Raw genomic sequence first — 21,665 nt, 5'->3', positions numbered from 1 at the left:
TAAGGTGATGGGGGTGGCTGCAGGAGACTTCTCTCCTCTCACTCTCCCGCCCCTCTTCATTCACACAACATAGCGGCCATTCACTACTGAACAGCCGCTATTTAAACTGAAACGATGAGTGATAAGACAATGGCCAATCTGCTGACTGCTCGTCATTAAGTTTAAATAGCGGCTGTTAAGTACTGAACGGCCGCTGCGTTAGGTCAATGGAGGGGGCGGGGGAGCGAGACGAGAGAAGTCTCCTGCACTGCCCCGCCCCCTGCTGGCCACTCCATGAGTAAGCCAGCACCAGTAGCTCCTGGGTGACAGCACAAAAGTGCAGATATACAGGGACAAGTGTTCGGCATCGTTTGCCCGACCGTTATGTAAATGGACCTTAAATGTCAGAACTAAACAAATATACTGTAGTCTTTAATGGGTCTTAGAAAAACTTTATTTATAAAATGAAAGTGTCCTTAGTTCAAAAATCTCCCTTTTTATTTCTATCTAAAAGTCACTCAGTAAAATGCCAACGTTACAAAATTCTAGTTAAGAGAAGCCCTCTGTCCTGCTACTCGTAAGTCTACCTTGTGCTGCAGGCCTGGACAGCAGTGCCATCTGCTGGCAGGATATCCATAGCCACCAGACAGTTGGTCAGTAATGCCGTCTGACGGTCACACTGGGACTCGCTGCTTTACTCAAGTGACAGCAGTAGATGACCGCCACATTGAACAGGACTGACAGCTTAACAGGAGTTATTACAGCATGTATTGCTACAACTGGATAGTTAGCTGAAATTAGTTACTGACATAGAATTTTTGGAAAGAGGCAAGATGTGCTTCCATCTGTATGGATCTGGTGTTAAGGCTTGTTACCTAAAGTGAGGGCCCATTTACACACAAAGATCACTCAAAAGATGGCTTTTGAGCGATTCTTTTGCATAAACTACTACTTGGTACTAATGCCCATTAGTAGCATGGGAGCTGCAAGAAGAATAAACCACCTGCTGCTCTAAATAAATTCCCTTTGTCTCCGCTGTCTGCCCCATTGCAGAACAATCAGCACTCCTTGCGCAGAACACAGCGTGCAGTCCGTCTTATTGGCTCTTCTGCCGACTGATTCAGTTCAGCATGAAATCAGTCATAGTTTAGCAGAAAAGTGAAAGATGGGTATGTTTACACCCAATTATCACTCTGATGGCTTTTGAGCGATATTGTATGTAAAAAGGCCTTTTACCCAGTGCAGCTGGATGTATTGACTCATAGTAACTTGCCACACAGTCTCCCCAATAAATCAGTCTTTGGTGGGTGCAGTCAGCCACAGTGTGGCTTCACTCTAAGGAAGCTTGGCAAGAGCCATCAACTAAATGCTGAAGCAGATGAGTTTGGCCAGCTCAATACCCCCACAACACCAAAATAATCATTGCCTATCTTCCCCTGTATCTGCATATGACTAGGCAAAACCGTTCTTCCTATTAAGACTGTTTTGCACAGATGGAAGGAGGCAGCAGGAGACATCTTGCCTCGCTTTAATAGAATGCATTGTATTACCATCTAGTGGCAGAGCAAAGGTACTGCACACAACCTTGGCACAATGGATTTCTGCCACTAACCTCGTACTAGACATATTTAGTGAATGTTGAGTGGTTTTAGGAATCTTGTAGTGATTACCATGTCAGACTAAACTGCTTATAAGTCAACTAGTGTTGACAGGCTATAGCTTATGTATTGCACCATCTGTTAGAGCTCTTTCACACTAGCGTTGGCCTCTCATTATCCATTTCTGCTTCTCTGTTCAGTTTGTGCAACAGCAAAAATTTAATTGGTGTAACAAGCAAGTTTCCTCTGGATTGTTTGCTTTTGTTTGAAAGTGGCCATGAAGGGTTTTTTATTTTTTTTTAAACCCATTGAAATAAGTTTCCCTTCCATTAGAAAAATGGAAGTGAAACTGAAGCAAAAACTTGTTATACCCATGGAAATAAGCATTTTATTCCAGTTCTACTTCAGTTTATTCCACAAACTGAACAGAAATGGAAATGGTTAACAGAGGCCAGTGTGACAGAGGCCTTATAGACCTGAGAATTAAAGTTGTTAATGCCTTTCAAGAGATAGGCAATATTATTGAAAACTGGAGACAGGTTTCCCAATAGACATATCTGCCAGCTGGGCCTAACAGTTTAACATGGCACCTGCTATACATGGGTACTCCGCTTAGTATGTAAACGTTTAGAATTAGTGATCTAGATGTAAGTGTACAGAACAGAGCCTGGTAACAAGGAACAGCTCTCTGCTAGTTTATAGACCGCCGGTCATCCTCCTCATTCAGTATAGGGGTTCTGTCAGACTCTTCCCGAGAGTCTTCCTCTGGCTGAGGTCTTCTCTTTGTCATTTTGTTTAAGGTGCCTCCCTGTAATTGGAGGGAAAAGATCAGAATGATTATACAGCAGAATTACCCATTTCACATCACTGCAGAACTAGCTGTGCCACTCGGGTCTGGGAAAGTGAACTATAATGGGGTCTGTTTATATTGAGTCATGCCATCTGGAGTTTTCCCCAGTTTAAGTGGGGTCACAACAGAGACTCTGTTCACATTGGCATTAAGAGCTCTGCGGTCAGTCTAAAAAAAAAAATTTTGCCACAAGATGCCAATCCCAAATCAGTCTGATGGAGGCCTTGAAACCACCCCTCATCCGGGCTTCTCCCCTCCATATACTCAACCGCATGCTGTTGATAAAGACTGTACTGGCCCTGTACTTTTTGGCCCATGCCCAGAATGTCATTGTGGCTATGGCAAGACAAACTGATGCACAAAAGCCAGAAGCGATCTAGCGTTTTTCAGGAACGCACTGGTGTCAGTAAAACAGCATGAGGACTGAGCGCCTAAATAGGTTTGGCCCTGCACCTGCCTATCAGACTGTTCTATAGTGATTCGCATACCATAAGAAAACCAATTGGATTTGAGAATGAAAGCACTGAAGGTACGGTTAGATTTCTCTGTTAAGGTCCATTTACACAGGACGAATGTCAGGCAAACAATGCCAGACACTCGTCCCTGTGTTTCCTTGCTCCCGTATGGGAGCTAGCTTGCTCACGGAGCGGCCAGCAAGGGCACAGTGCCGTGCAGAAGATTTCTCTCCTCTCGCTCCCCCGCCCCTCTCCATTCACTTAATATAGCAGTTGTTGAGTACTAAACAGCCATTGTTTAAACTGAACAATTAGCTCATCACAGATCTACGCAGCATAAAAGATCAGCGATAAGCTCATCGTTCAGTAGGGAACGGCTGCTGTGTTCTCAATGGAGGGGGCAGGGGAGCGAGAGAAGAGAAGTCTTCTGCGCGGCCCTACCCCCCTGCTGGCCGCACCATGAGCTAAACAGCTCTGCTAGCTCCTGTGCAGGAGCACGGGAGCGAGGAAACACAGGGACGAGTGTCAGGTATAGTTTGCCCTACCCTAATCCCGTGTACATGGACCCTTAGCATTTTCCAGTAACCCTTACATATGTGCCAAATGGAGGTACAGACAGGCTTTAAAGAGCGTCATGGTTTGGCAGACGCAAAGCCATATGTGCCCAATTAGTACTTAGAGTTGCTTCTAGAATAGACTCTCTGTAATATAGCCTGTTATGCCACATACCAGCCTTTCTATCTCCCTTCAAGGAGTCCTTGTGAAAGTTCCCAAGTAATGGCACTATACTGGCTATATGTGGGTCAGGAATACAGATTCCAAATACAGAGATGTGCATGAGATATTACAGTAGCACAAACCTACAACCCTACCTGTTTTTTGTCCACTATATTTAAGGTCACAGAAGCAATGATACAAGCGATAGTATTTGCCAGCATGAAAATCATCATTTGTTGCCATCGCCATAATGGGATCTTTGCTTCACTGCAAAGAAAAGTGGTTAAATAAGTTATTTCACAGCTTATTAGTATTGCCTTATAACTAGTCAGCAGCCAATGGCCTGGGAGCCACATGCGATTCACCCTAGAAGGCCCGAGTTCTGCCCATCTCACCTGGTAGCTGACATTATCGGAGACATGCCAATTCAGATAGTATAATAGTGCAAAACCTCACACTAAAGTAATTATCAGCAAAAGTGCAATTTCAGTTTCCTCGACATTCAGGCTGGAGCTACATAGCAACTTTGTGTGCAATACATGTGTGACCAATGATACTATGACCTTACTGCATTACATCCGGTCATGTAGCGACTCAGGTTGGCATGACTTAATGGTTCAAATTCGAATCAGGCTTTGATTCCGCACATCTGTCAGGTCTTAGCCGTAGGAACTTACAAGTTCCAATGTAACCGCATTCACTTACATTAGGATATAGAGCCATAGTGTTAAGTTTTGGCTGCACATCATGTGTCCTTACTAAAGTCACTGTATACTCTAGCCTAAAGCTTGTCTCCATTTCTGAGTTGAATGTGGCCGACGTACAAAAGGTGGGAACGTCTGCCTTATAAGTTAGTCACCCTGAAAGCCCAAATTCTGAAGTACATAACCCCAGGAATCATGAAGTCTAAGATAGGGTTCTGAGAAATTATCTTCATAGGTGGAGACTGAGGAAAGACATGAACAGTCATTTTGCGTTTCTTGTACACTTACCTAGATTTCGTGCCAAGAATTCTGCCAACGATAAGGTTAGAAAGGCCGATGCCAATCATCTGCACTGAGGTGGCGAGACCCATAGCCGTTCCCAGAGTAGCTTGTGGGACTACAAGAGGGATTGATGGCCACATGCTTGCCTAAAGACAAAAGGCACAATAGAATATGTAGCAGCATATTATCCCGCCATGTGCTAGTGCACAAAACCTTATTAAATGCAGACATACAGAGAATGCCTGTGAATATGAAAAAAAAACCTACAGCCAGGAAGTAGTTCTAGTGCCTTCACGTAGGACGCAAGTGCAGCAGAAGATCAACATTAAGGCCTCATGTCCACTGGCCAATTCTATTTAGTAAATCCGTGTGGGTCCCCTGCGCGTGTGATCCGCACCCATAGGGATGCATTGGACACCTGTATGTAAGTAAATACCTGCGGATGTCATTTTTCCCTGCCGCGCGGATTGCACGTGTGCGGGAAATCACCCGCAGCATGCTCCATTTTCTGCGGGTTTCCCCCACGGACAGCTCCCACCGGCTTCCATGGAAGCCATCCGGATCCGTGGTACACCCGCAGCTGAATTTCTGCTCTGCTGTGGGTGAGCAGGAGTTATTTAAAAAAAAAAAAAAAGTGAACAGCGCATCCGCTGGGCAGAAGGAAAGAAGATCCGGCCGCGACGGACGGGAACCCGCAGCATCCAGACTGTTAAGTAAAATCAATTTTCAGGCCTCTTGTCCCCGGGAAAGGAGGGACCTGCTGCGGGATTCTGCATGGAGAATCCGCACGGGCCCGAATTTCCTAGTGGACATGAGGCCTTACAGTACAAGCCAAGTGGACAAGATTTTTAAAAAGTCTCATCCACAGGGACCAGAAAAATTCCATATGAAATCTGCAGATTCTACACCCAGAGCATGTCAACTTATGGATTTTGACAGCAGGTTTCAACTTTAACGCAAAAGGTCGCAAACCTGCAGTTGCAACATTTAGTTGTCGATTTGACCTCTGCAGGTTTGCTGCATAATTTCCGCTGTGGAAAGTCTGCAGCAAATAAGCCCCATGTGAAGGTACCTTTAGATAGCTAGCTCTTGTTCCAAAGGCTGATGGATGTCTACACTGTACAGCCAGCCAAAACTTATTTGTGCTTCAAATCCTGTATCCAATGATCCATCCATTCTAGTTTTACATGATTATGCACATCATACCTCAAGCAGCATAAGGTCCTAAAATGAAAATTTCCCCAGCCTGAAATGGCTGATAACAGGAAGCAAAGACATTCTATAAATCAAAAGAATATTATACTTTACCGCAGCAAAGGAGTAAGTGACTCCAAGCCATAAGGTGGACACCAGCGGTGGGACGAAGGTAAAGGCCAGCAAGGCGAACACTGGCAACGTCAGTACAGCACAGAGGAAAGCCAGCACCCCCCTCAATCCTATATAGTCCTAAGAGACAAAATAACTAGTGGTTAGGTACTAAAGCTGAATAGGGAAGATTTTATACAATACTACTCAAAAGGATATGGGGGCATGTTATATACCCCTACCCCACTGTGCAGCCTGCCTCAGGAGCCCCAGAATCTGCTGTGTTCCATATGTACATGACATTCAAGTAGTCCGATTCATTACTGGATTTTGTGCAGTAAGTGATCATCAACCTCGCCCCTTGGCTTTGTCTGATGCTAGCAGCCAGTCTTCAGTCATCAATCAGAAGCCAGGGGATGACGATCACTTACTGCAAAAACGCAGGACCACAATCCAGAAGTGGACCAGACTGTCACTTACATACAGCAGGTTTCAGGAGTCCTGGGGTGGATTTAATAACTAAGCCAACTATCTTATGCTGGCACCCCGGCAGAGTTAGGAGGGGGGCAGGCTTAGTTATTAAGATGAGCCAGTCAACCCCCACAATAACAGAGAGGGGTCCACCATCCCACGTGACCCCGTACATAAGAATGTGGAAGCTTACAATTAATATTCCAACAGCTGCAGATAGCACCAGAGAGCTGTCATACACCGCCCCAGCGATATAGGACGCCGTCTGCTGGTCATAGCCTTCATACTTGTCTTGGATAAATTTGCTGGTAAAACGAGGAAGTAAAGAGTGATCAGCTGCAGAAGAGAGCAACATAAGAATCCTGTACCTGCCATGGTGACACATGGATAGAACGGAGCGGTAGAGAAATTTCTACTGCAAATATGCAGTATGGATCTAAAGTCCCAGCCTCAGATTTTTCAGTGGTTCCTCTTAGGCCTCATGTCCACGGGCTTTAAATCCGCAGCGTCTCCCGCACGCGGATCCGCGCCGCATAGGAATGCATTGGACACCCGCAGGTAGTTAAATACCTGTGGATGTCATTGTTCCCGTCAGGCGCGGATCCGCGTGCGGGAAAAAAATGGACATGCTCCATTTTCGTGCGGAAGCCTATCGAAGCCATGTGGATCCGCGGGAGACCCGTCCCAGAATTAAATTAAACTCACCTGCTCCGAACGATGTGGTTCTTCCCTTCTCTGCGGCCGGATCTTCTTTCCTCGGCCCGGCGGATGTGCCCGGCGCGGTGCCGGCGTGCCGAGCACATCCGCAGGCCCGAAGAAAGAAGATCCGACCGCGAAGAAGGGAAGAACCGCATCATCTGGAGCAGGTGAGTTTATTCTGATTTTTAGGCCTCATGTCCGCGGGGCAGGAGGGACCCGCTGCGGATTCTACATGAAGAATCCGTAGTGGGCCTGATTTTCCCCGTGGACATGAGGCCTTATAGACGAGTGTTGGAGTAAACCTGCCACATGTCAATATACCCTTTACTACCGAAATGCATCACCTACCTAGCGTCAGCCACAAAAGGAAATATCCCATTGTAGAAGAACATGATGGTCAGGACCAACAGCCAGTAACGTAATGGTAATCGGCGTACGTCTTGGACTCTCTGCGAATATAAAAAATATTATATGTATTATACATATTTTACATACAAAGCCAATTCAACCATAAGAGCTCGACCTACAGGTTAACTTTTTCTAGACCCGAATTTTCGTTTTTCAATTCTGTCTTCCAAGAGCCATAACCTATTTTTCACTGACACGGCTGCCCGGGGTCTTGTTTTTTGTAGGCAGAGTTGTATTTTGCAATGGTGCCATATAAAGTACTGAAAAAATGTTTAAAAAGGTCCGAGTTATTTTTATGACCCGTTCCCTTTATTGTGTGGGTCAGTATGATTATGGAGATACAACATTTTATATAGTTTGGTTTTACGACTGGTTTTTTATTTTAATTAAATTGCTTGTGTGGGAATATTCGGACACCCATAGTTTTCTTCTATCACTGGGACTGTGTAAGGGCCTGTTTTAAGCACCATGAGCTGCAGTTTTTATTGCCACTATTTTTGGGCACATACAACTTTGATTACTTTTTATTCAATTTTTTGGGAGACATGGTAGCAACTTAATGCCACAGCACAATGCTAGAATTGCATGGGTTTTTTTTTTCTTCCTCTGACAGCTTTTTTTTGTCCTTCTACTGGCTCTCTGCATGCGCTTTCCCATAGAGATGAATGGTAGAGCGCATGCACAGAGCCGCCTGAAAAAGAGTCACGCTGTGTAGGTACACCAACTTTGTGAAGTATGAAACAGCTCCCTGTACTCCCTTGCTCACTCGCCTTTGAGCCCCGTAAGTTAGTTTGTGGGGCCCAAATGTGATGACAGGTTCGCTTTAAAGGCTGGGATCCGAACCATCTTTGTCCCATTACGTGTGAACCGTATCTTACAGCTAGCAACCACTGCATGTGGCATAGGGCACAAACCCACTTGATACAAACCCCATGCAGTAGGATATTAACTAACATCAGAATGCAATAAAAAGGGTTAAGCAAATTAGGTTATAAGCCATACTACCTTCTACAGAATGGAATAGGTCTAAAGCGGAACACCAATCACTATCTAGATGCCCTTTTAAGGCATACAGACATAGCGGTTACCCACTTGGAGCTACTGGGAAAGATTCGGGAAGGCGACATATCGCATGATTAAAGATTGACATAATTGTTGCAACCATAATCTGGGACATTACTTACCACTTTCTTGGACTCTTCCTGAATGGTTCCATCCAGGCCAAGCTGCTTCATTCCCAGCTTATCCAGGATACTGACAGTAATAGCAGACAATAAACCCATGACGCACAGTATGGTTCCTGCACAGAAAACATGAAATACATTATACTGCACCAATGTAATAATAGTTGCCAGTGATCTAGATGGAAGTTCTGATCATGCATCTATGAGATCCACATGTGTGCTGGACACGGATAACTCATTCTACTACTCCCAAATTTGTAGTTCAGTCTTGGGAACTGCAAGCAAGCGGAGCTGTGCTGCAACTTGCCTACACAGTAGATGGTATGGGGTTCTGCTCAGCAGAAAAAAATGATATGCGAGATATGCTGCAGCGTGATCTGGAGACTAGTTTTCCCTTTCCAAGCTTTGAGGCAGGTTTGAACAATGTCTGATAGCTAAAGATATGTTGCCTAAGGGACGGCTATCGCTCTTCTGCTTTCACACGGTAGCGAAAGTTGTTCAATGAATGGAGGTGGAGCGCCCGAGATCTCTTCCGGTTACCCGCCTATATTCACTATAAACAGGCAGTTCACAGATGAATGACTGCCTGTTTATACTGAGCAAGAAGTTGCTCATGAGTTGTTCCATTTCAGCGAGCTGAAAAAAGATCGACTGGGGACTTCTTGCTCAGTAGCTTGTAGGGTCCCATGTTTACATGGGTAGACAGTCGCCCAAATAATTGTTCAAACAAGTAAAAGTCGCAGAAGATGGCGCATACGGTGCGTATTACGGCCGGCCCCTTCTACGCATGGTCGGAGAAGATAGGACCTGTCCTATCTTTTGTCGGACTACGCCGGTCGTTCCCATAGACTCCTATGGTAGCCTATGAGATCCGTCAGAAAAAGGGAAGGGGGAGGGAGTTTAGCAGCAGCTTGCGTTGCTGAAGTCCCTCCCCTTGCTGGCAACTCCCATAGGCTTCTATTGCTGTTATCAGCCGGCAAGGGGAGGAGAAGAGACCGTAGCAGTGCTAAGGTCTCTTGGCCCACAGAATTCCGGGCTGCAGCGTAAATACGTTGCAGCCCAGCCGTGTGAACGGATGAGAAAACGGCAGATTTAGCCATGACTTGGTTACGGCTTTTTCCAGTTCACGCGATTGTTAGCAGCAATGCAGGCAGATGAAAATCGCAACACCCGTGTGAAAGAGGCCCAACTCCAAGTCACTTACATTTCAGGAATATCCATCTGTCCAGTAAGGAACCAGAAGCGATTGGGAATCAATGTCACCTGTTTTAGTGCAAGTGAGTGGGCTGGAGATGCAAGAGGACTCCAAAAAGAGAATGGAGACAATTCCTCTCCTTATAGGGCCTGACTGATTCTTCTCAAATTTTGCTAGTGTTCTTATCACTGCTGGTACACAAGAAGTACCTGCAGCCCAATCAGGTTGCAGCGGGTAGTCCTGTCCTCCAGAATGGTACATGTATAAATGCCATCTTAAGAAGTTTGCCATGTCTCCCAGCACAGTCAAGAGCATGGAGCAGATAGCAGGACATGGAGTAGAGCTGGACAGGACTGGTATCTGCTCCTTGGTGCAAAGGAGTACAGAAGGAGCACTGCCCCCACAAAGTGACCAGCAGCGGGCTGTCAGACAGACTTCATTGGGGTGGCAAGCAGGCCCGACGTCCTATAGAGGGACATGTGCTCACAGCCCAACACCATGCAGCTTGATTGTCATTCACCAGAGAAGACCAGAATTGGCAGGTCAGTCATTGGCGCTCCGTTCTCTTTACGGATGAGAGCAACATTGGGTTTTATACGTTACCCATTCTTTAATCCTTCTACAGTAATCCAAACCCATTGACACTTGTCTACTTTTAACCCTTGCCCTGTAAGGGTGGCTCACCTCCCCAAAGGGTCCACTGGATTCCGAATTGATCTTCAAACCGCCTTGTGAGGAAGAAATTGAGAACACTGCCCAACCTTGAGAAGGACAAGGTCAGCCCAAACGCCAGAGCCAGTTCTTTCCCTTTAAACCAAAAGGCTGTGATCCGGTTCTGTACAACTGGGAGAACACAAAGGTAGGGTTAGATTACATGATATCAAGTGAGATTTACCAGAGCTAGTGAACGAGACAGAAGAGGAGCGGACGGCTATAGCAACCAATCACGTTGAGCCTTCTGACAATAAAAGTTGGGGGATGCAATTGGACAACCGCTGGAAGAATATACAGAACCCTTTACAACGTCTTACTTGTCAGAGATCCATTCCCCGAGCCAAACAGCAGGCGTCCCGTTAACATCAGCGGCAGGAGGTATGGACTTCCTTTAAAATGGGATCCCAAGGCGAATATGGAGGAGCCCACCACAGTCAAGGAGGAGAACAGGAACAGACCAACTGCAAAAATACTCAGTGTCACTTATTTACAGAAGGACAACCCACAACCACTCTACATATCCGGGGTGCACACATGTTTGCAGTCAAATTTACGGTTATTGCGACAATGTCTGTAAATGAAAAACCATCTGTGCCCATAGATCTATGTAGAACTGTATACATTTACTAATGGTCTCCATTAGCTCTCCTGCCATCTGGAGTATTCAGGGTTTACACTTTCTTACGGACCTCACTAATGGGCTTTAAACCCGTAATATACATCTTGGACTACTGACGGCCCGACTCCTGCTCTAACAGCCAGTAGCGAAGGAACTTCAGATCCTGGGAGTTTAACCCCTTACATGCCACATTCAGTAGCAACATGTGAGCAGATAACAGGGGGAGGAGCTTCTTTCCGCAAAAAACAAGACCTCACATAGCGCCGTTGCTTGAAAGATAGAAAATGTTATCGGTCTGAGAGCGGCTTCACATGAGCGTATGCGAATTGTGCGCGCTTCAGTGCAACACATTTGCGCTGTGAGGTAATTTTGTGAACGTATCAGTGCATTTTACCTTACCTTTTCATGCACGGAGGGCATGTTCACATGGCTACTTTTGCACTGAATTTCCTGCATCCAGTTGTGTTTTACATGAGCATTTGCACCCCTATAGATTTCTTGGTTGCGCAAATGCATAAAAAATAGAGTTCTGTCCTATTTTTGTACATACAAAATACAGAAAATGAGAACGAACCCATTGATAATGGGTGCTACTCTGTGTGTATTGCGCGCAGATACGTCCATGTGAAGAGGTCCTTAAAAATCTGCATTGTTGAAGTCAATTTTTTTTTTTTTATGAAAAACTGTTTATTGTGCAAAAGTAGTAAAAAAAAAATAAACAATAATTTCTATGTCAATGTGTTATAACTTTCGCAATGTGACAAAGAAAATCACCTGGTCAAGGCAAAAAAAAAAAAAACAGCTGGTCATTGGGTGGGGGGTTTAGTGAGAATTCTCCAGGCAACCCTTTTTGTGTATACGGCTCCTAAGCAGATCTGTGTGTAGGAAAGGGGCAACATATGATATGCAGGATCAGGCTATACAGGGTTGGTCTCTCCATGGCTACACACGTCTACACAGGCACGGTATACACAGAGCTTTACAAAAGCAGCTTCATTCTTATTCTGGATGCATTGTAGCATTTGGATGCAAAGTTATACATACCCTTAAATCTAGGGGCACGCTGGCGTTTGCAACAGCATTGCACACTTATAAAAAAAACATTAGGTACTTTTTTTTTTTGTTAGTTAGTGTTTTTGCTCTCAATCTGTAGTTTTTTTTTTCTTTTTGAGGCTGTAAAAAACACCGAATAGTGTTAATAGTTTTCTACATGGACGAAACAAGAAAAAAAAAAAAAAAAGCTAGCGTGCTAAGGGTCTTAAAAGACATGCACACTACATCTGAAAGGGTCACTGATCCGGGCACAGTCAGTGGCATGCTGTCTAGAGCAGTGATCTCCAACCTCGTGATGACACTACAACTCCCAGCATGCACTGGCAGTCTGCAGCCAGCCCAGGAAATCTCATTAAGAATCATTTTAGTAATATGGTGAAGATTGGACAAGACTGGAGCAAAGATGGGACGGTGTACTAAATGGTCACTTGTTGAATCCCCTGCTGCTTTGGTACACCACGCTGGCTGCAGCGTTCATGTATTGGTGTAGGGTCTCCGCCGCAGACCTGTGAGCCGAACAGGTAAGGAATTCTCACTCTGCACAGTCCTCTGTCTTTGCCCCAATTTTGTGTGATCTCATACAACCCAATTATAACAAGCCTTCCACATTCAGCAGAAGCTCCAGGACTACACCGAGCATAGGACATCCTTTACTCACATCTGTTCCCCAGCTTGTCGATGAGGAATCCGGCTATGATAACTACCAAGGCATTCCTGGGGAGAAAACCAGAACACAATGGTCACCCACATTACACATGAAGTTACCTGGTGGCCTCCTTCATTCTTCCAACATGACTGCTGCAATTCTTAGAGCTCATTCATACCGTCGTAAGCAGTTTTGGTTTATGACATGAGCAACGTCTAGTGTCTGACTACCAACGCACACCATGCATTGAGTAGTGACCGAATGACTGCAGCCATGTTAGAGGAATGAAGAGGGACCTCAGGAAGCAGCAGAATGAGGAGACAAGACTACACAAAGTTATATAACAGCCACCCTCCTGTCCCTGATCAAATTTGGTCCCCACATCAAAAGGTCATGTAACTTAATGAGAACCGGTCATGGGATAAGTAGTCAGCAGGGTTGGTTGCAAGTCTCTGCAGCAGGCTAACTAGACTCATTTTCTTGTTTTTTCATACTCATCTCCCTTAGGGCTCACACCCACTGGAGTTTTCATTTCTTGCGCTGCGAGTGAAAAACCACTCGCCTCATAGCGCAAGAAAAATGCTGTAATATCGCCATTGTTTTCAATAGGGCCAGTGGCAGCAGCGCTAGCCCCATTGAAAAAATAGGGAGAATACCGCAGACTTCTGCCACAGGAGTTTCCTTCATCCCCGTGGGATGAATCAATGAATAGCTAAGCGCTGCTTGTAATTAGTTGAGCGCTCAGCCAATCAGCACAGCCCTTTCAGGAGGCAGGGATTTTTAAATCCCCGCCTGCTGAAAGTGCTGGACAGCAGTGCAGGGGAGCAAGTCGGAGGACGCATCTAAGCAAAGATTTTGTTGTTTTTTTGTTTTTTTTAACTAGCTAGGGATGATTTTTAGGGAAGGACTTATATTTCAAGCCCTTCCTCGAAAATCATGCTGCGGGGGTTGCCACAAAACCACTGCTTTCAATGGGGCCGGCAGCAGCGCCGACCCCATTGAAAGCAATGGGATAGCATCCTGGACTTCTGCCACAGCTGTCACAGCTGTGGCAGAGGATTCCTTCATTCCCCCGGTCCCCGCGGGGATGAAGGAAACTCCTGCTACAGCTGTGGCAGAAGTCCATGGTATTCTCTCTATGTTTTCAATGGGGTCGGCGCTGCTGCCGCTGGCCCCATTGAAAGCACTAAGCGATATCGCAGATTTCTTCTCTGCGATGGAAAGCTCTGCTGAAACATCGCAAATGAGTATGAAACCATTGAAAATTATTGGTTTCATAAACATCGCTGTCGCATCGCAGGGGAAAAAAAAAAAAGTGGCACGTTCCATCCTCGGGTGCGTTCCCTCAGAACGTCTTGCCCATTGTTTTCAATAGGCCCAGAAAACATATTGCACAGCGTGCGAGATGTACACGAGGTTTCCCATTGAAAATAACGGGAAACACTTGCTGATCCTCCAATGCGGCTGAAAGCCGTGACGAAAGATCGCAACTGAAGTGAGGCACTTTTGACACAAAATGCCTCACATTCGTGGGCACGATATTGGCCTGAGTTTCACAGGGCTTTTTACTGTGAAGCCCTGTTAACTGAAGTGGTAGTAAAAGCATGCATTGTGATGATGGAGCCCAGACCAGGCTCACATGAGTGTAGCGGCCCAAAGTGACTGGGGTCCATCCAGAATGAATGCTATATGGAGATTGTATTGTCTTGTATAGTGTCTTTAATGTGGAATGAATCAGCTAAGTGTATTAATGTTTGCAGGAATGAAAGGGTTAAGGTCTGCAAATACATTGTCTGTGTCTGCAAAATGTATCGTTCTATGTTGCGAGGTTGGAAGTCATGTGACCATGCTTCACTTTTATGTTTGCAAGAAGGGGAGTGCAAGAGAGAGCATCCATCTAGAAAAGTCTTTGTAAGAGGTGCAGATGTATTTGGACCCCTGCAGGCATTGATCAGTCTGTGCGTGGATAATGGAAGAGGCTGAGCGATATTCCGAGGTTGTTTTAGGACTACTACCCCCAGGAATTCTTCCTACTAAGCAGAGGAGAGGAGATCGCCACACAACGCTGAGAGTGTGAGTGTTGACAGGTTGAGAGTCCGGAGGAGTGTTTTTTCCATTAGCGGAGCTGCACGGATAACTGGGACTGTGGGCCCGATATTCATCCTCAGTTTTGCCTCCCTGTCTCCCCACCAACATTTCCTGTACCGGTGTTTTGCTCTGGCCTATGTACTATTTAGTGTTGGTGTTTACAAGTAAAGCAACAGTGATGACTGTGACTGTTCCCAGCTTGGTTTTCAACTATACTCTGTGTATATGGACTATCATTCCATCGTCCAGCTTTACCGCAGAGGACGGAATGGTGGCATCACGTGACATTAATTTGTAAGTTATGAACTGCAGCTTAGTTCATTATTCTCCTGAGGTCTCCCCCTAAGCCGTGGCCTGGATAGGTCTCGTTCATCCCTTACGGAGGAGGAGATGGTAGAGCCACCATGACAAGTGACATCTCTGCCCCTGCCATGGGCCCACTTCACAAGCATGCGATTTTGCTGCGAGAAAGCCGCGTGATTTTTGTCTTTGTTCCTGTGATTTTTGAGCGTCAGCGGTGCTTTTTTTTTTAGGGGGGGGGGGGGATAATCTTGCATCGCTGCCATCTGCGATTTGAAACAAATTGCTAAATTGTTAATTGCAAGAGTCAATAAGACTTTCTAATGTTAATCACATCGCAACGTACATTTGTTGCGTTGCGATGTGCTAAACAGAATCCTCCATAGGGAAACCTAGAAGAAAAAAAAAAAATTAAAATGCATATCGCAGAAAGATAGGACATGCCCCAATTATTTGTTCTCTCAACATCACATGAGTGAAAACATCCCTAGTGGGAAGGAAACCATTGGTTTCCTAATCTGCTTTTTTTTTTTTACTGACTACCGCATCAGGTGAAAATTGCGCGATCGTGATAAAGGGGATTATATTTTTCAGTGCGGCGTTCGCTCCCCCACTTATTTAAAGAGTACCTGCACTTCTGCTCCAGCGCCAGTTTTCGACTTCTTCCGATAGTTGAAAACAAGCCCATATAGTGCTATACGGGGCCGTCTTCAGCTGCCGAAAGTGAAGGTACTCTTTATACCTAGTCCCTATGCACCAACACTCCCACTGTGGCCTTCCATAAAGTTATACAGAATATGGCTGACTATTTTTCCGCCATTCATACTTACGTCCAGGCATAGATGGCATATAGTAGATTATACTGCTCTGGGGTCATACCGAGCCCCTCCACACAGCCATCACCATGAGTGCCGTTGGGGTGACTGCCATTTACACATGTCAAGTTCTGTAGATACAGGGGGGGAAAAAAAAGTTTTAACATTACTATTAATATTCGCTAACGATACATCGAAATAAGTTAGGATAAATAGTAGCAGTACTTACCCATCCTCTCTTCCAATGGTCCAGCACTGCAGCCCCGCAATCCTCCTAGTCTTTGTTTTGTAGCCACCTGATGCCGCAGTGGTCAGGTGTCGTTCTAGCATCATGCCTCCCAGCATCTGAGTGGCAATGCCAGAGGAATGGCAGCTGACTGCTGTGGCCAATCGGCTGCAGCGGGCAGGTGGTAGCGGTTTCAAAATGATCACTGGGAGAACAACGGGGCTGCAGAGCTGGATTGCTGGAGGAGAGGACAGGTAAGTACCCCTGCTTTTATTGAATATTTTTTTAAAAAGTAACCCCCCAGACAATCCCTTCAAAGGGGTTGCCAAGATGGCATCCTTTGTTTACATGAGCAGAGTCCCATACTATGACCCAGAACAAGCAGCCACTCCATAAGGGCAGGTGTCCTGGCGTTACATGATGGCCATGGCTTCTCCCAGCAAAAAACATTCTAATGACTAGACAAAAGCTTTAAATAAGGCACTCACCCCCTGGAACTGGTCCTGGAGCACGCTGGGGATATCAAAGCAGAAGTACGAACCGAACGTGAGAAGACAGTTGAAGAACAGCACCACAAAGCGGTAATAGGCTGCAAAGGAATACACAGCGATGTCAATATAACAGCTGTATAATCTAGGGGGACAATACTCACTCCCATTTGCTGAGCAGTTAAACAGGTTGTCCGGGATATTACTAGTAAAGATGTATCCTCAGACTAGGTCATCAATAGTTCCTTGGTGGGGATACCAAATAGCAGACCCCACCAATCAGCTATTTGCCAGGCCCACTGTCACTACAGACAGAGGCAGAAGCAGATAGCTCTGTACACAGTGCAGTGGGCAAGGATGGTATTGCATCAATAGGATCTGTGCCTGCATTGCCAACCCAGGCTGTTGCACTATGGACAGAGCATCTGCTTCTGGCTCAGTCCTCAATAACAGCTGGCCCGATATCAACCGAATGGTGTGCATCCCAAGTGATGCACCCCAGCCGAACTACTGATGAACTACCCAGAGGACACATTAATAGTGAAGTCCAAGGCAACCCCTTAAAATACAAATACAATCTATTGGTCTCAGTTATCATCAATTTCAAATTAGGCATGGGCCGACTGTCATGTTTTTCAAAGTGATGATTGACAGGAAGTTCAAAACAACCCTGCTCGCCATGATCACTACTTTATGTTACATAATTCCAGAAACATCTACAAACAGAGATAAATTCAAACGCGCAGAATTAGGCTGGCCAAACCCTTCACCGAGTGTTCGGACAAAGGTTTGTTCACTCGTCAGCTTTTCCTCCTGTACCCCTATACAAAATGTATGCTTAGCCAAAGTGAGCATCCATGTGTTCTCAATAGGGAGATGGGAGTAAGCAGCTGCCAGACACCCTTCATCTCCCCTGAGAACACAGTAAAAGTCAACATACCTAACTCTTTACCCAGTGACACATGGGGTGGGGGAGAAACTGGGGACATCCCCAAACACGAGATGGTTGGCTGGTCCGGCTAATGTTCATCTAATGTGTACGGCTGCCTTTAGCGGAGGTTTTTGCCCTTCTAAAGAAGCAGGATCTTATCTGGCAAGATATGGGAACGCCAAAGTAAACAAGAAAAGCCTTTTGACCTGCTTTAAAAAGGGGTTGTCCGGGAACTTTTTGGATTTTTTCTATTTCTGAACAGTCTTCAGGACAAGTCATCAATAGATGATCAGCAGGGGACCGCAGCTCTGGATCCCCACTGATCAGCTGATTCCCGATGCCACGGTCACTACAGGCAGTGCGTGATACAGACAGACAAACCCTCTAAGTGTATGGTTTTATATTAAAAAGCGATGCAAAACATTTTCAATATGTGCAGTAATACTCCTTAATTTGGGATTTCATAATGCAGGAAGTTTAACGTTCCATAAGACCCAAATCAGAAGAATGAGCGGCGCTCCTGTGCAGATCAGCAGACGGCAGATTTATCATGCTGTCATTGCCATTATGTTGGCTTTCAGGACATTATTTTGGAGTCAGTGTACGCTCCACCACACTTATCTGATGAAGGTCTGCTTTTTCATAGCGCTCGGCTCTATAACCAGGGTGGGGGGGTTATACAGAAAGTTAAAAAATAAGGGCCACCCTAGTTGCAGCTAAATCGGTGGCCGTTCTGCAGAACTGCGGAATCCGCAATGCAAATCTGTTTGTGTGCAGGCGGCCTAAGGAGTCACTCCAGATTAGGGGAGCACTTCCACCTCTGCCCTATTTCTGCCTGTTTTAAAAATGCAGAATCGTGAATTTTAAGCAGAATGTGGCCTATGACCCAGCGATGTCACCCGCAGATGCTGAGCCAGCAGACAGGATGTACATCTGTCAAGGATCAGGCTGGACTGCTGGATTACTCATTCACTCCACTGTGAGACAGATCAGCGGAGGAGAGACTGCTGCCGGGTCACAAAGAAGACTATAGTAACAGCCTCGCCCCATGTTGATCCAGAGGAAGGCAAGAACAACAAAATAAATCAATAATGAGGTGGAAGCCAATTTTACTCATTTAAGGGTAAAAAAAAATTCCTTCCTTACACCAATCTAGTCATTTTATTTCAGCACCACCTGACCAGCGGCCCGGCGCCCCCTAGAGACAGCTGCCGGAGTGCGCCAACAGCACCATGAATTCCGAGGTGGTGGGGAGCGATGCAGCTACCAAAACTGGCTGCGCAGATGATTTTTGGTCATGATCTGCACCTACGGGTTGGGTTCTATGTGACACCATTGCAGAATTTGCTGCACATACACAGTGGGACGGATTCTCCGCAGTGGAAGAACTCTGCCATTCATGCAGACCTTTTAAGGCCTCATGCCCACGGCCATGACGGGTTCCACCAGCAGGAAGGGCTCATACTCACCTTTCAGATCCGCCACGTGAATTCTGTCTGCCGGGGCGGCACGCTTGCGCAGCACAGCGCATTACGCGCCGGCAGTGGTCGATGACGCGGACGGCGGAGACACGTAATCACATGATACTTCCACTGTGCTCACAGCAGAGGTATAGCGTGATGGACGGCTTCATTGACTACAATGGAAACCGGACGCGCGTTTTTCCGCGGCAAATAGAGCATGGCGTGGTTTCTTTAACGCTGCGGGATTCCACGCCGTGAACATTCAGCTGTAAGGTTAAATAGAACACGGCAGAAATCCGTCCGCTGGCATTAGCCGTAACTGAAAGGGTAAAACCTGTGGCAGTGCCACATCAAAAACCGCAGCACAAAATCTGCTCCGTGTGCGAGCCGCCTGGGGAACCGCTATTGCATCAGTAACGTGGATCTTGACGCAGCGCCGCACCAAACGCCACAGTGCAGATTAGGTGCAGATTTGGGGGCGTATACCACCAAAAGGTTATCCCCCTGCCCTGTGACTAGGGGAAAACTCCGTAACTTTGCACAACTTCTTTATGACATCACATGGAGTCTGAAGCACGGTGGCACATGGATTCCCTGCCGTTCCGTACTATAGACGTGGGTACGCTGCGTGCCGCCTCCATATTACGGGGGCATTCTCCCCTAAAAGTACCGGCGTCTGATGGAGAGCGACACCCAACAGAACAAGCCGCCATATAAAACTGGAAGCGTACAGAGGTAGATTAGGGCCGGGAGACTTCTATGGGCTCCACCCTACAGCGGAGGCCATATAGAAATAGACTGGTCATATACCAGACAGCATGTAGCCAGGCAATAACAGTCGCCAGCGGAGGCTGCGTCACCCACTAATCAGACATCGGCGCTGATCTAATTACGTATTCATAAACCTTAGAGGCCATAAACTTCTGAACCGTACACACAGATCACAAGCACCATGCCCACCGCTGCCCACTATTTTACTGCAAAGTGCCCTTTTCTGCCGTGCATCGCCCCCAGACCCCCATGGAGGGGTATATTTTTTTGTAAAGTTACACAATTGATATCATTATAGAAGTCTCCAAGTCACGTGACTGCCAGCTGTGCACCTGGTCATATGACCAGTCCTCTTGTCACATGACCAGGGCGGGGAGGGCAGCCACATAACCCTGTAGTGGAGCCCTAGGGCCGCTGGGACTACTCACCTCTCTCCGCCGGGACCGCCATGTCTTCTGCCGGGCGCCCTGTACGTACACAGTTATACCAACACAACCAGAGGGGCAGCGGAGACCGCGGTCACCACCCACTGCCGTACCGGGCACCGCCGCACGCCGACCTAAGGCAGCAGCCACCCACTAGTCCCGCCCACTTACACTGCTTATGCTGGCCCCGCCCAGTTATACTGCTTATGCTGGCCCCGCCCACTCCAGCCTGAGCTCTGCCACAAACAGCAGAGCTGCGCCTGCTAAACACAGAACAGTCGCACGGGGGCGACAGAGAACACTTGTATATGAAGGAGAGTGGCTGAACGACAAGCTTAGGATCGCGATATATCGCACTGCCAGTGATAAATATTTAATATAGGCGCTAGATCTGACCTGGCCTCCTCTTTGGAGGTAAAAATGTCAAAACTGCATTGCAATATGCCTTTGGTTACTATTGGACCCTCTTCCCACGGGTGTATTTGCATACGCAATACGCAGAGAACAGAACTCGTTAATTTCGGTGGGTTCGTTCACACGGGCGTATTTAGTGACATTGTTGCGTTTTTTTTTTTTGTGCACATTAAAAACATGACCCATGGATGGCACACACAAAACACATGCCACGTGAAAATGATCCATTTTTTTATGCCCTGAAATTGCACCCGCCCGTGTCAATGACCCCTTAGACTGCTTTCACGCTACCGAGACAGTCGCACAAGATGTGTGCGTTGCGAGATGCACAGATCTAGCACGAATACTCTTTTGAATGGGGTCATATACATCGCAATGCAATGCAGGAAAAAAAATCATTGCGTGTTCGATCTGTGGGCGTTTCCTCGGAATGCCTCGCTGCTTGTTTTCGATGGGACTAGTAAAAAAACGTACGGTGTGCGAGGTGCATGCGAGCGTGATGCAAGGCTTCCCAATGAAATCAATGGGAAATACTTGCCGATCCTCCGACGCGGCTGAAGGCCACGCTGGAAGAACACTACTCCCCTGAAGTGATGGGGGGCGCTGTTAACACATAAAAACGCCTCGCATCCGCGGGGACATCGCACATGCATGAGCGCCTTATTTTGCAAGCCAAAACCAGGAGCCGCTCCAAAATACGGAAGACATGCCAATCTTTCCATTACACTTTCTCTCTGGACGTTCCATTCCCGGTTTTGGTGAATAAGCCCCTATTAGAAGGGGTCGGGTTACTCATTCATCTCCTGTCCATAGCGAATACAAGAAGTGTCCCTAGCTCTGGAGGACTTGTACTTAAACAGTCCAT

The 21,665-nt window shown here is 46.5% G+C and overlaps 1 protein-coding gene across 1 annotated transcript; it reads right to left on the bottom strand.

Annotated features, from left to right (window-relative positions):
- Positions 1-410: 410 nt before the first annotated feature.
- On the bottom strand, positions 411-20,547 carry LOC136576880 (major facilitator superfamily domain-containing protein 1-like). The gene is made up of 13 exons (XM_066576503.1): positions 20,390-20,547; positions 16,797-16,897; positions 16,098-16,213; positions 12,892-12,947; positions 10,879-11,022; positions 10,532-10,690; positions 8,653-8,768; positions 7,409-7,509; positions 6,555-6,666; positions 5,894-6,031; positions 4,592-4,731; positions 3,755-3,866; positions 411-2,385 (listed from the first exon to the last, which is right to left on the bottom strand). Exons 1-13 carry the CDS (start codon positions 20,409-20,411, stop codon positions 2,269-2,271), a joined length of 1,434 nt encoding a protein of 477 aa, XP_066432600.1. The 5' UTR covers positions 20,412-20,547; the 3' UTR covers positions 411-2,268.
- Between the last annotated feature and the right edge of the window lie 1,118 nt (positions 20,548-21,665).

This window comes from Eleutherodactylus coqui, chromosome 8 (assembly GCF_035609145.1).
Source record: "Eleutherodactylus coqui strain aEleCoq1 chromosome 8, aEleCoq1.hap1, whole genome shotgun sequence".
Lineage (NCBI taxonomy): Eukaryota > Metazoa > Chordata > Amphibia > Anura > Eleutherodactylidae > Eleutherodactylus > Eleutherodactylus coqui.
The sequence above is the reverse complement of the archived record's forward strand: the minus strand, read 5'-3'. Positions and strand labels throughout refer to the sequence as shown.